General features: G+C 42.7%; 1 protein-coding gene across 1 annotated transcript in view; it reads right to left on the bottom strand.

Annotated features, from left to right (window-relative positions):
- LOC134568169 (coagulation factor XIII B chain-like) overlaps positions 1 to 15,229 on the bottom strand; it is a 150,864-nt gene that overhangs the window by 67,830 nt on the left and 67,805 nt on the right. Inside the window, exon 4 of the mRNA XM_063426526.1 lies at positions 12,908 to 13,090. Within this exon, the coding sequence (XP_063282596.1) occupies positions 12,908 to 13,001 (94 nt within the window). The 5' untranslated portion in view covers positions 13,002 to 13,090. The remainder of the gene's footprint in view (positions 1 to 12,907; positions 13,091 to 15,229) is intronic.

The following is a 15,229-nucleotide window of genomic DNA, read 5'->3' as shown; positions in this document are numbered from 1 at the left end:
AATCACTCCCTGACCCAGAAAAGCAACCTATGCCTTTTTACCGAGGAATAGTTCAGATTCAAAAGACTTATTCTGCAGCATGGCGTGATTTACTGAGCATTTGTGCTATCAAAGCCGGGGATGCATACTGGCCCAGCATGGCCCGCCACCTCAGTACAGATCTGCTAATAAGTGATATTGATTACCCCTCCGGAGAAACCTTTTGTAACCAGCTAAAAGAATGGGCTGAGGACAAACTTGCAGATCAGGCTGCTGGCCTTACTGATATTGTACAAGACAAAGGAGAATCAGTGGAAAGGTTTCATGCAAGACTGTTTCAAATGTTTACAGATTTAGGATTTGATCTTACAGACAAGATCCATTCTCAAATGCTGTCTGGTGCATTTGTCCAAGGTGTTAAAGACTCCATACGCAAGGGAATCATTGCTGCATGCCCTGAATATAAGGTAGTCCCTCTGGATACCTTACTCTTAGTTGCTAGGGGTCTGGAATCTGCCCAGACTCCTAGAAGGCCCAGTTCAGCTCCCCTCATGGTGTCCCGCACCGGACCTGTCCCAAAAGGCACCAAACCCGAGGATGGACATTGCTTTAATTGTGGTGCTAAAGGACATTTCAGAGGTGAATGCCCAGAGCCCAAGAAAGAGCCCAAGAAAGTGACAAAGGCTGCACCTGTTCCCAAAGCCCCAAAAACAGTTCCAATTGTTGAGGAACCAGATGATTAGGAAATTGGCAAGCCTGTGTCATTAACCCCTGTCATGGCAGTGTCTTCAGGGGATAAGGGGGGGGCACTTGCCACTGTGACTCTACCCATTGAAGGACAACCTACTACATTTCTTGTTGACACAGGTGCAGCCCGAAGTGTTCTACGAGAACAAGACCTGCCAGACCCATCATTTCTGTCAAATATTGATGTCTCTTGTGTTGGAGTGGATGGCCAACCAAGACACAGTCCTTTAACAACTCCATTACGAGTTGGCAACTACCCTAGCTTGCTTGCTCGTTTTGTGGTATCCTCCACATGCCCAATTAACCTGTTAGGCGCTGATGTCCTCTCACGCCTGCAGGCATCTATCATCTTCACTCCAGATGGACAAGTAGAATTGTCTACTCCTCTATCTGAATCAGACACCTCAGCCTTGTGCTCCTTGCCTCTGATGCTGCATTTAGAAGAACCCCGTGGGGAAGCAAAGGAACAGAGGTCCAATTTTCCAGATGCACTAAAGACAAAGGTACCTGCAAAATTATGGTCCTCAGGCCCAGAGGACATAGGTCACCTAAAAGTTCCACCTGTGGTGGTAAAGCTCATTCCAGGAGCAAAGTTACCAAGAAAACCACAATATCCTTTAAAACCAGCTCAAGCTGCAGCTATTTCAATTCAAATCAAAGAACTCTTGGAGAAGGGTGCTCTTGTGAAATGTGAATCAAAATGCAACACCCCATTATTTCCTGTGAAGAAGAAAACTCCAAAAGGTGAACCAGAGAAGTACAGAATGGTCCAGGATCTCCGTGCAGTGAATGAAGCAACAGTCCTGGACACCCCTATTGTACCAAACCCACACACTCTGCTCTCTGGGGTCCCACCCTCTGCAAAATACTTCACAGTCATTGATCTGGCCAATGCCTTCTTCAGTGTACCATTGGATCCAATTTGCCAATACCTGTTCGCTTTCACACATGAAATGCAACAGTACACATGGACTGTCATGCCCCAAGGGGCACAAAACTCCCCAAGTCAGTTTGCAAAGGCCATGTGCTCTATCCTTGATCCATGGCAAGCAGACCATCCAAAAGTTGTCCTGCTCCAGTATGTGGATGATTTACTGCTCTGTGGAGATGACATACCTACAACTGAAGAATGTTCAATTAGTCTCCTTTGCTATTTAGCAGAACAAGGATGCAAAGCTTCACTTCTCAAGCTGCAATTCTGTCAACCTACAGTAATCTTCCTTGGACATTGTCTATCTCAAGGTACCAGACATCTCACCCGTGACCGAGTCAGAGCAGTACTGGACATTCCACCTCCAAGGACTTCAAAATCTCTACTTGCCTTCTTAGGCCTCATTTCCTATTGCCGAGCATGGATCCCAGAAGCCTCTCTGCTCATGCAACCACTCTATGATGCATTCAAGTCAGACCCATTCTGCCTGACCAATGCAGCACTGGATAATTTCAATACACTAAAACGTGCTATTGCATCTGCCCCTGCTCTAGGCCTACCGGACTATACCAAACCCTTCAAATTGTTTGTCTCTGAAAGACAAGGCCATGCTACAGGAGTCCTTACCCAAACAAATGACTTAAGAGGCCGTCAAAGGCCTATTGGATTTTTCTCCTGCCAGCTGGATATCGTGGCCAGAGGGACCCCTTCTTGCCTTAGGGCCGTTTTTGCAGCAAGAGAACTCATTGAAAGAACTGCAGACCTGGTCCTTGGCCACCCTCTAGTTGTCTTGGCCCCTCATGACATTTCTGCCATTATCAACCAAGTACAACTCAAGCATGTGTCTCCTGCAAGACACCTACGTCTCCAATGTCATCTCCTGTTACCTGACAATATTACCATTCAAAGGTGTCAAGTTCTCAATCCGTCCACTCTTCTCCCACTTCCTGAGGGAGGTATCCATTGTGGGTTTATCATGGATGAAACCTACATCTACCTTCTTGCTGGTACAATCAAGAGAATGCATCCTGATTTATCCTTTCATGATGAACAAGCTCCTCTCTGCGAGGGACCAGGATATGCCTTCTGTACCACGTGGTACAAGCCAAACAGCACTCCTGAGCCTTGCTACGAAGATGAGCTTTATCACCTGGTGGAGGTGAATCTCACTGCTCAAGACTTCTACTGTGACTCTAAGGGCAACAGCATGGCCTTGATTCAATTACCTTCAGAACTCAAATACTTGTACCGTCATTGGGATACTGCTATCCCACATGTCCCTGTCACCAAGTTGAAAACAAAATCATGGAATGATCTTGGGCCCATGGCAAAATGATGGGCCACCATGGATGAATCACAGCTACAGGAAAATGGCATTGTCAAATACCCAACAACTGACCATCTTGAAGCATGGCCACGCCACTTCCTGGAAAATGAATTTCAAGATCTGGTCATAGTGAATGATTATGACCCAGAGACACCTCATGACTGTTTTGAACAGATGAAAATGGAGACAATACACTTACCAACTGTACATGAGAATCCATTAACAAATACTGATTTCACCCTGTTTGTGGACGGTTCAAGGTATGCTGATGAAGAAGGAAAATACCACACAGGATATGCCGTAACCACAACAGATGAAGTTATCAAATCATCATCTTTACCACCAGCAATGTCTGCACAAGAAGCTGAATTGCAAGCCCTGACTTCAGCATGCCAAATCTCCGAAGGAAAACGTGCCAACATCTACACAGATTCAAGATACGCTCTGGGTGTGGCACATGACTTCGGCCTAATTTGGAAAACAAGAGGATTTCTTACCACTGCCGGTACGCCAGTCAAACACAGCTCTGCAATCAAGGAGCTAATGGATGCCCTCCTACTCCCTGAAGAAGTGGCCATCTTGAAAGTGAAGGCACATGGGAAGTTGGATACAGATGAAGCAAGGGGCAACCATTTAGCTGATCAGGCTGTTAAGCAAGCAGCAAGAAAATTGCAGGAAATGGATGAAGAAGTGTCCGGACACAAAGAAATTCCTATTTTTGCCTTGCAGACACTTCCCACTGACCTAAGAATTTTACGGGAACAGCAAGCTGCAATTACCCCCGAGGAAATACAGAAATGGAAGAAGAAAGGAGCAGTCCTAAAGGATGGAGTATATTACAACAACTTCAGATTCTGCCTTTCTAAAAAATTATATCCAGCAGTTGTCCAATGGGCACATGGACCTGCACATCTGTCAAAAGACTTAATGGCCGCCCTCATACAAAAGTATTATGAAGCACCCGGAATCACAACATTGATCAACAGCTTCTGTAAGGCCTGTGTCATTTGTGCAAAATGCAACCCAGCAAAGCCAACCAAAGTGCCTTTGAAACACCTGGCTAAGCCCATGTACCCATTCCAGAGAATTCAGATTGACCACATACAAATGCCCAAGAGTGGGCCTCATGAATATGCACTAGTAATAGTGGACATGTTCTCAGGCCGGCCAGAAGCCTACCCAGTGGCCAATATCACTGCAAAAACAACTGCAAGACGCCTACTTACAGATATTGTCTGTAGATTTAAACTACCAGAGGTCATTGAAAGTGACCAGGGCCCAGCCTTTACAGCAACAGTGACTAAAGAAATTTGGAATGCTCTGGGAGTGACCCTAGCTTTTCACACCCCTTACCACCCGCAAAGTAGTGGCAAAGTGGAACGCATGAATGGCACCCTAAAAGCCAGAATGTTAAAAATGTCACAAGAAACAAAGATGCCCTGGCCAGAAAGCTTATCAGTAGCTTTATTCAGTGTTAGGCACACACCTAGAGGGAAGCACTCACTATCCCCATATGAGATTCTATTTGGGACTGCACCCAGACTAGGTTGTTATTACCCGCAACAGTTGCAGCTTCAAACTGATGTTTTAGTAGACTATGTAACTGAACTTGCAAATGCCTTAAACAAAATACATGCCCAAGTTTTCTCTTCAATTCCAGATCCCGAATCTAATACGGGTACCCACAACCTGCTTCCCGGAGATTGGGTTCTGGTCAAGAAATTTGTGCGGAAACATACCCTGGAACCAAGATTTGACGGGCCATTCCAAGTTCTCCTGATCACTGCAACCTCCGTCAAATTGGCCGGCAGGTCACATTGGATCCACGCTTCCCATTGCAAAAAAGCTCCTACCCCAGAGGAAGCAGATACCGCACAACCATGTACCTCTGGTACATCTTCTCCTTAGTTAGCTTAACTAAGACCCAGCAAGTAGACCATCACCAAAGATGCCAGTGGGTATACCTTCTGGTACAATTCTTCATGTACCCGTGTGGCTACTTATACTTTTGATTACTGTGACATTGTAGAATGCCCATTCCCTACATCACAGATTCAAAATATCTATAGAGATATCCCTCACTCAAAGGACCCCTATGTTTGTGTAGTTGACAAACAATGGGGGCACAATTGTAACCATTGGGGGGTGGCGGAATGGAATGCCGGGCCTGCCTGGGGTTACAAACCAAAAAGTGCCTTATCTAAAGTAGATGATCATGGTAGATCCCTCCTCCAAAGAATGACCCTAAGGAAGCCTGGAGGAGGCACACCCATGAAATTAATCCTAAATATTGAGCATCCCAGTCCAACAGATGCAGATCAGTATGTAATGGGAATGTATTGGAAGAAAGGTTCCTATAACAAGTTAGGACACTTCTACCTTAAAGATATGTGCCACTCTCCAGAGTGGCAAGGGGCCACCCATATGGTCTCAAATCCATTAAAACCACACATCCAGTCCTTTAAAGACATGATGGCCATTGCAAACCCCACCTTTGAAGATACCATGGCCGCTGAAACAGGTTTTAATTATGTTAATCTATGGTTGGAATGGATGAAATATAATGCCAACAAACATAACAGAACCGCATGCTATGTGTGTGGTGGTGCCCGGCCTCACCTCGGCACCGTACCTTTAACTTTGCCAGTAGATATAGAAGAATGTGTTTTGAGTCTTTTGCCTACCACTATAATTTCAATAGGTCCCTCTGCAAAGCATGGACAGTGGAATATCCTCTTTTAGCCAAGGATGTCAAACCCCCAGATGGTGTTACAGTTTATAAAGGTAACTACACCTGTTATGCTAATTATGATGGAATTGGTAAATTCTTGGGTAACTTCTCCAAAGGGTATTGTGCCACCTACAGAACTGTCTCCATGAACCTGCTGCAATTCCATACTAGGTCATTGGGGGATATTTACTGGTTGTGTGGGGATTTACAGCTAAGATCCAGGATGGACAAGGAATGGTGGGGGGAGTGTACTCTGGCTAAAGCCATTATGCCTATACATATTATCTCTGACACACACCCTGACACACATGAGTCCAAACACACACCAGCCAAGGTTAAGCGTGAAGCCCCAGTAAAAGGCAGTTTTGACCCTCACATTTACATTGATGCCATTGGGGTGCCTAGGGGGTGCCCAATGAATTTAAAGCAAGAGATGAAGTTGCTGCAGGATTTGAATCACTTTTTACCATAGTTACTGCAAACAAGAATTTGAATTGGATAAATTACATTTATTACAACCAACAACGCTTTGTTAATTACACCAGGGATGCCCTCCAGGGATTAGCTGAACAGCTGCAGGCTACATCTCAAATGTCCTTCCAGAATAGAATGGCCTTAGACATGATTCTAGCTGAAAAAGGGGGTGTATGTAAAATTTTGCCCGACACCATGACATGTTGTACTTACATCCCAGAAAACACAGGCCCTAATGGTAAAGTCACCTTAGCCATAGAAAAATTAAATGAGCTCTCTGAAGAGTTAAAGAGAAATTCTGGGATAAAGGATCCCTGGGAAAGATGGTTTGGTTGGATGACAGGATGGAAAAAGGCTTTAATGTATATTGGTATGGCAATACTAATTTCTCTTTTTATCTTTGCTCTTCTCGTTTGTTGTGTCCTCCCTTGTCTGAGAAAATTCCTACAGAAGACTGTAGACCAAGCAACACCAACTTTTGCTCATCTGGCAGTTGATGACCAAGATTTTCAAGATCTCAACTCACCCTGTATACCGCTGCAAACTATCCCTTTTGTTGATAAAGTGCAAGAGTTCTAGGAAGGGACCAGCTTAGGGACAGCATCCGTCTGTAATGGGTAAAGTCTCCGTGTGGAGAAGTGTTGGACAAGCCACCATGGGCCACCCATGGGAGTGAAGCGTTCGAGAGCCATGCTGACGGATGAGTTAGCCTACTAGGGTCAGATTAAGGGACAGAATTGCACTTTGCATTAACACCTAGCTAGCGGCCACAGGGTTTCTGTGCCTTTGGGCTAACACGTCTTCTGGTATTAACAAATAAAGTTTTTATCTTTTTAGAATCTAACATTTCATAGGGGGGGCTGATGTAGAATTATTAAAAATCTTTATTGCACCTGTATTGAATTATTGTACTAACTCCATTTTAACTTCATATTATAACAAATCCTCCATTTTTTTTTTGTCAATCTTTCTTTTATTGAGGCAGAGGTTAAATGGGATACAGAATAAAGAGGAGGGGATGCAAAGTAATTGTACATAGTGGGATCATTGTAACACAGTAGTACATCTCCTACGATTGGTGGCCTCATTTTTTTTTTTTTTTTATTATTAAGTACGCTTTCCAAAGGGTTAGGAACTTGTGTTGAGTAGTAATTGTGAAGGTAGCTTCGAACTATACGGTGGTACCGTCAGCGTTAAAGTAATAGAAACAAGAGTAAAAAACGTTATGTTGCTATAGGGTGAGCATCATTAAACAAATTCAATCGAGTGTTTACCGTTACAGTGAAATAATTGACTGTTGCTGGCTTTTGTCTATGGATTAAATAGTAAACAAAAACAATCTATCTTAACGTCACCTTGAAAGATGAACTTTTGCATGCTTTCGTTGTAGGAATACAATACTATTCATGTTATTTCCAGCATAGGCTATTCCATTCCGTTGTTCACTTTTTACATTTTTAAAGTCTGTATGTTATTTGTGCATGTTATAGATATAGCACATCGTGCCACCACAGCTAGAGTATGCTTAATAAAATACAGGTGTACATCATATAGGCAGTGGAAAGACTTTGCACGTTTTTTAAAGTTTTAAAAATGCGTAACAATGAATTATGTCTATGCTGAGTTTTGAAAAAATTACAAAACCGGATTAACTTCAGGCTGGTTATAAAAGTGATAGGTAACAGTGCATGATATTCGTTTGTTCAAGCTTACGTATCTATGTAGTGATTTGCTGTGTCTGACTAAACATGCTGTGCAGCTTGATTCTGGTAGTTGCAACCTGTCTATGCTATACATTTCAACGACAGTGTTAATAGATTTAGGCATAAAATAAACATGAAATAAAATAAAATTTAGCATTGATATACCAGTATATGAGTAAAAATAAAAGGCTGGAGGGACATAGTCCATAAGGGCTGCTTAGATGTAGAATCATGTCGGCAGTCCAGGCCGCCGTGCGGCGACGAGAGTTAGTGGGTGTCAGCCTACACCAGTGGTCGGTTCTGGCAGATCGCATACCGGTAAGTCCCTCGGGTCCAGTATGATCAGGGGAGTCGTCGTGGTGCTGAGGCTGCCCTGTATTCTCAGGCCATGTGGATGGTTGGCTGTGCAAGTGTCTTGGTCGGTGTGCCCCCCTCCGGCTTGCCTCCTGAGCGTTGTGCTGCGGGCCTGGTTCTCAGTGAGTGTCGGGCACCGCTTAGACCCTAGTCTGGTGCCTGGGGCTTGTCTCCGCTGGGTAGAGCCCTGCCATTTTAGGTGTGGGGGTCCGCCCTTGCCCCGGAACCTCGTGGGGGCTGGTGCTCGTGAGCCATGAGCCTGGGGTCCTGTGTGGCCCAGGGTCGCCCCTTTTGGGGTGGAACGGAGGTATGTAGTCGGTCGCTTGCGTAGTCGCTTCATTGCTCTCCGCCAGTATGGCTGGCACCTCTGGGATATACCCAGTGTTGCTCCCGGTCCAGGAGGGGCCTTGACGCGTGGTTTTAGAGTATCCCCCTTCCCCCTACTGCTGACGGCTCTGACCTGCGCGGGTGGGGTCCGGTTCGGTGTCTCAGGCTGTAAGTATGCATCCAACTTGGCCCAGAAGTGGTCAAAGATTAATGCAATAGGGTCCTTTGTGTGGTCTATAGTTCCTGTTGTAGTATGCTGTTGCCAGCGCTTGTCCGACACTCTCGTGTCAGAGTGAACCGCCATCTTGGTGACCCCTTGCTCCGCTCCATGTTGGGGGTCTATGGTGTCCGTCGCTTGATGTGGCGCACGGGGTACCCCGTCCGGCGGAGACCGTGATAACCCCCATCGGTCCTCAGGGGGGGGGTGAGTGCATATCTCTCGTTCCGTGCGGGAAGCGTTTGGCGGGAAGGTGGCCATCCTACCCCCATGCCTCCGATAGGCCTCACGTGGCTGCTGCGGTACCCGGCTGAGTTGGGTGTCGTGATTGATGTCGGCATGTCCGTGTTGGTTTCACCCGTTCAGATATCGCACTTGTGGAAATTTCCAGCAGGTATTTTTACATTAATCGTCGAATTTGGGCCCTGCAGCACAGGAGCTCATGCAGTGTGCGGCCGTTCAGGTTGCCGGTTGGCTCCGCCCCCTCACAAATCCTCCATTTTGACTACACTGCATGACAGAATTTCCTAACAGCATTTAGTATAATGAATAGAGACTGTATTTTCTAGAGAGACATGACTAACCCCGGAATTATTGAATCTCCTGTAACATGCAACAAAGTATAGCCAAGGCCATGAGAAAGCTGCCCAAATGAAATGTTCTATTCATAAAAAGAATCCTGCACCTGACCACGAGTCTGACATCACTAACTACCCAAAATGACGCTCAAGCCCCCCTTCCCACCGAGTAAGCCTCGTGCTGGGTAAGATGGCGCTTGAGCCATCTGTCCACACCCGTGTCCAGAACAATACCACCTCCCGGTGGGAGGACACCTAGCTAACCACTTAGTTCTAGAGCCAATTAATAATATTGATGGGCGGACATTGACATAGCCACTTAACATTTAATCCAATTAATGATGTTTATTCACTGATATCTCGACAATCAATGATGATGTAATTTTGCTCTGATAAGGGTCTGCGAGCCCGCTTTTTGTTCAGATGCCATTAAATTTTCTCGAAGTTATTTTAACCTGAACTCCGTGTGTCAGTGTGAATTTACTTCTGCGTATACGCAATTTAATCATCTCAGATTTGGACAGGAACAGATAGATTTTTAAACATATTTGTTTATTTCTAAATTAATCTACATCAGTAACCCCTATTTTCATACATGGAGCATTTGACAGAGAGCTAGTACAAAACGCTCTTCCAAGTGTGAGTACGACTTCACAAAGTTTACTTTAGTGATTATGTATTTGTAGTGTTAAGCTATACAGTTTGATTTGTGCTGTTTTTTGTTTTATATGTATATCGTAAAGATACAAGTCTTACAGTGCTCGTGTATCACTATAGGGTGTGAATTACATAAGTATGAATCAGCTTAATGGTACACTGATTACATATTTTGTTTATTTAATACTCAACTTTTCACAGTAATGAGCACCAGTTCTACATACTGTTTTAGGTATTTGTTGGTAAATTAAGTAAATGTTAAGTGTCTTTCTGACAACAAGGCTGGAGATAAAAATCCATTAAATCTGAAACATTCGTATTCAGGGTTCCAATGCCTGAAACAAGGGGTCTGCGTGCCAACTAATGGTCTCACTTTTTTATGGACCTTGGTAAATAAATATTTTAACAGGTGACTGCAGCACCAAGTTAGGAGCCAGCATTATCTAACATTTATCTAATGCACTCCCTTTCACAGCAATACCCAAATTAGCCAAAAGTTTAAAATGGAAACTATTGAAGGTATGTTTGTTGAGCATCAGATGTGCCTCCTTATCCTCCAGCGGTTGCATAGTTTCCATATAGTAATCTATTGAATTAAGGATTGCCCTAGATTTGTCTGCTTTTCTGATGACTACTACATTTTTAGGGCTTTGTATTCTTCCATAAACAAATTAGAATGGACACCATATTTATATTCAACCTTACTGCCTAATTCAACTATATCTCTTTATAAAGATCTCACTTTAGGCTGAACTTTGGAAACTGGATTAATATCCCCACTTCTATCTCTATCAATATTATCCCATTCTAAATCATCCCACATTGGCAAACGTGACGTCTCCCAGCTAACATAAAATGAGAGGATATGATGTCTGAAAGAATATTGGTTCTTATATAAGGGGGATTTTACATCTAGTAAACGCCCATGGAAGTGTTGCAACTTCAGCTTGAGATTTCTTCCAATGTAACAGGGTAAATATGATAGCAATTCATACATAAACTGTGAAACAAGGTTTGTTGTGCGTTTGATTAGTTGCAACTTCAGTCATGATCAATATGTCGGTAGGACAACAGCAATAGGAAAACCACAGTTGGTAAATATTTTATTGAAACGTATTCTTATACTTAGATATTCCAGCCTTTTAATACCAGGGTATAGATAGCGGAGATCTCACCTGGCTTTTTTTGCAGAAGAGAAATGTACTGGATTTTTCCTCTCGAGATCATATATCCTTTAGGTTTAGCAACTGAACGGGAAGTTTCCCTCAGATACTAGCACTATCATATTGTAGGAGAATATAGAGATCATCTGAGAATGCATCTTTTAATTGTGTGGATAAAGGTGAATTATATGTAGACCCTTTATTTAAAAGAATGAATGCATGGATCGTACGGAGTTTGGTATGTGTGGCAGTCTTGCCTCAACAGGAATTGTGTAACGCCTATAAGAGTGGACATCTTGTATCCTTAATCATTTGTATCCTCTTTTTTTTGTGTTAGAACATATAATTACTTTGTACAGGATGGGCGTGTGCCTCTAGGGGAGAGCAAGATTTTATTTTAATTTTTATTCTTTATTTTCATTGTGCATGAAATAACAGGCGTGCAGAGCCACGATAGCAGCTGCAGGCTTTTCATAACATTTTTACAAATTAAATTGTGGCAGATTAAACAGCACTTTTTTTTTTTTTTTAAACAAACATGCAAATATCTGGCTTTATAACAATAGTAGATAGATTTAAACACACGAGGCTATACAAACCTATGAATAGTTTAGTTTAGTTACGTTTAAGATTATGTTAAATGTTATGTCATGTCTATGGCACTGCATTTCTGAGGAGGTCAAACGTTTACACTTATGCCATGTTTACAACTGTTTAAATTCTCTCTTTAGTTAGGAATCAAGATGAGCCTGACAGGTAAGAAAAGTCAGAGGAGAGACACAGAGTGAGAGCACTGCATTTGTGGACATCTTATTGTAACTATGTAGCGTTCCTTTTTCTGTTCCGGGTTTTTCGCTTGTGCGTTCCAGTGTGGAACGCATAGAAGAGTTTCATCGCTGAACCGGAAGTGACGCCGGACATACCGAGTGCGTTCCAAGCTGAAACGCACACGACGGAGGAATTACACAGGTGAAATACATTCCGGCTTTCTGGCGGTACATTTAAATGGCGAACGATGGAACAGAAAATCAGAATCCCTGAGGAAGTCACTTAGACGAAACGCGTTGGATTACACTACTTGGGGGACTAACTTTGTATGCTGTATGCCGTCGATACCACCTTGGAGTGGATTACATGCTTTTTTATTTGGACCCTGTTGTAAGTGCATTGTAAAATAAATTTCTGTCAAGTTTTATTTCCACCTGCACTATTATTTGGTCTCTTTTACTTCACAAGGATATATAGAAGATTTGGTCTTAAACATTCTGAAGATCCCTTTTTGACTGAGGATGATGAGCTTGATATTCACTGTTATCGTGTGAGTTCCACATAGTCATCCTGCGTGTCTTGATATATTTCTGTTCTGTATTACACTATGTGCGATTCATTTATTTTTATATAGATCTCGCCCACTTCGTTATTATAAGTTTGTATAAATTTTATATCTGCACCTTAGAAGTGTTTATCTCTTGTTCTGCATCCCTACTTATTTCTTTTGTTATATTATTATTCTGGTGTTGTTGGAGGGCACACTATTTAGTAGGTTTGCTACGCTTTGTTTGTTTAGTGGTTTGGGTACTTTTATTGCCTTATCATTGTCCTTTAAAACGTTTAAAGACTTAGGAATATTATAACTACTGGATAAAATATAAAATTAATGAGAATTTAACTTGTTGCTTAGCAATGATGACAATCAACTAGAAGTCAAATCACACTTACCTAGACAGACTGGTGGGTCTCCCCATACTCCATTCTCACATCTAACCGATGTTTCTCCTTCAGTTTTATAAAAATTTGGACACTTATACTGCATAGTATATCCTGATTTATAATAATTTTGTTTCGGTCCCAAATAGTCTCCATATTGTACAACAGGTGCTGGGCCGCAGCGCTCTCCTATTTCTAAAATAGAAAAACAATAAAAATGATAAAACAAATATACATAACAGATAAGATAAACATCAATTTAGAGCAAATTTAGAGACAAACAAAACAGCAATTAAGAAGGAAATGAATGTATTCCAGAGAGTCATCTGTAATCATGTTTTCAACTCTACCTGTTAGCACACCTTGCTTGAACTGAGAATTGATGATTCACTAAGAAAAACAGAGACCTTTCTCCACCTGCCCAACAGCATGTTCACTCTGACAGCTAATTTAGCCTAATGATATTAACAAACACCTATAGTGTTAGAATTCAACCCAACTATGTTATTGGTCTGGGGTGTATTCAGACAATTCATCACTTCAGGAGTATATTTCTGGGTTAGAATAATGACAACAGATGGACCTATTACTGCCACAAAAAAATCATCAATCTCTGAAGCCATAATTCCTCCTACCCCTCCCTAATATGTAAAGCAACCATTATAAACAGTTAGCTTAATTATTATTGTAATATGAATAAAGCGCCAACAAATGCTGTAGCGATGTATAATGGGGACTATATTAACCAGAAACTAGACAGTGATTATATATGTTACTTCTTTCACATGTGTGGAGATCATCATTCCCTGTATAGTCAACCTCATATGTTGTTCAACAAGGTTATATAAAAAGCCGCAAAATGCAGGTAAAGGTTTTGTTTTCCAAATGGGAAGCTCTTTATTTTATTTTTGGCCCACAGTCATAGGGTTAGATATACCTTTTGTCTGTGCCGTTCAGGACTGGCTCAACTGTTACGTGAACTATGCATTCGCCAAGGGTGCCAGACTTCTGGGGACGCCCACATGATATTTCCTGGTGGGCTCCCCCTGTCCTGGGACCCAGCACTGGGTGAGGGGCTCAAGAGCCGCCCCCCACCCCCAGTGCCAGGCCGATTCTCCAGGCGCCTGATATTGAGGATCCCTGTCACAGGGGACTGAACTAATGGTCATTTGGCCACCTCAGGGTGCCCCCAAAGTTGTACTTCGGTATGGCAGATCAGGCACGTGCTTACCCTGATTGCAGGTGTCTGCTCTGCCAATGAATTCTGGAGGAGAGGAGGCAGGCGACGGCAGTGAGGCTCTTCTTGCGGCTCCCCACTCCTCCCTCGGGCGCCCTCTGTGATTGCGGGAGCCGGAATATGATGCCATTCCAGCCCCAGCATAATAAACACTAAACAGCATACTCATGTTATAAATTAGAAAAACTATTATTGAGGGAAATAAAGATAAAATGGGAAGTTGCCACGTTGGATAAATACACCAGGGAGAAAATTACTCCAAGAGGCCTAAGGTTCACTAAAAGTCCCTCGTTCGACCAAGAAGAGGAAGACTTTATACAGGAATGGACGGACCTCTTGGAGAGTTTCTCCTTTGGTATGATGAATTTAATTATTAGGAGACGAAATAACTCCCTACCAAAAATAGATCCGGAAATAATCGAGATAAAAAAATTTCTGTTAGAGAATATGACCAAAGAAGAGTATACTAATGCCATGAATGAGATACAAATTAATTTGGAAAAAAATGTCATAGAAATTAAAAAAAGGAAATATTTACGTGATCAGAGGGATTATGCAACAAATCAGGTCAGGACGTATGCAAAGGGGAAGGAACCATATCATATGTATGGGAGACAGAATAATAAAAGAGAGCCAAATAGGAACAATAAATCAGACTTCAATGAAAATGAAAGGAGGAGGGGGAGAGAACAAATGAGGAGAACCCCTATTCATAGAAGCAGTAGAGAACGCCATCAGAGGAAAAGGTCACCACCAAAGGTTTATGACTCATCTGCGTATAATGAGGGCAGATGGGAACAAGTGGTTAGAAGGAAACAACCAAGATCCCCAATAAGAGGTAGAAGAGAAACCTTTAGAGATGGCCCTATAACTACAAATGATAGACAAGTATATATGTCTAAATCTCCTATGAATAAAGATGAAGTCCCAATACAGAATAAGTTCCAGATTCTCTCCACACCCCAAGCAGAGGAGGATTTTTGGCACAGACAGGCAAGAGGGAGATACAAAGAACCCTCACTCCCCAAGACGTCTCCAGGCAAACGGAGACGCAGTATAGAAGAAGGGGAGTTAGAGGAGGAACATTTTTACAAAAA

The sequence above is a fragment of the Pelobates fuscus genome, chromosome 7 (assembly GCF_036172605.1).
Source record: "Pelobates fuscus isolate aPelFus1 chromosome 7, aPelFus1.pri, whole genome shotgun sequence".
Classification (NCBI taxonomy): domain Eukaryota; kingdom Metazoa; phylum Chordata; class Amphibia; order Anura; family Pelobatidae; genus Pelobates; species Pelobates fuscus.
This window is presented reverse-complemented; position numbering and strand designations above follow the sequence as displayed.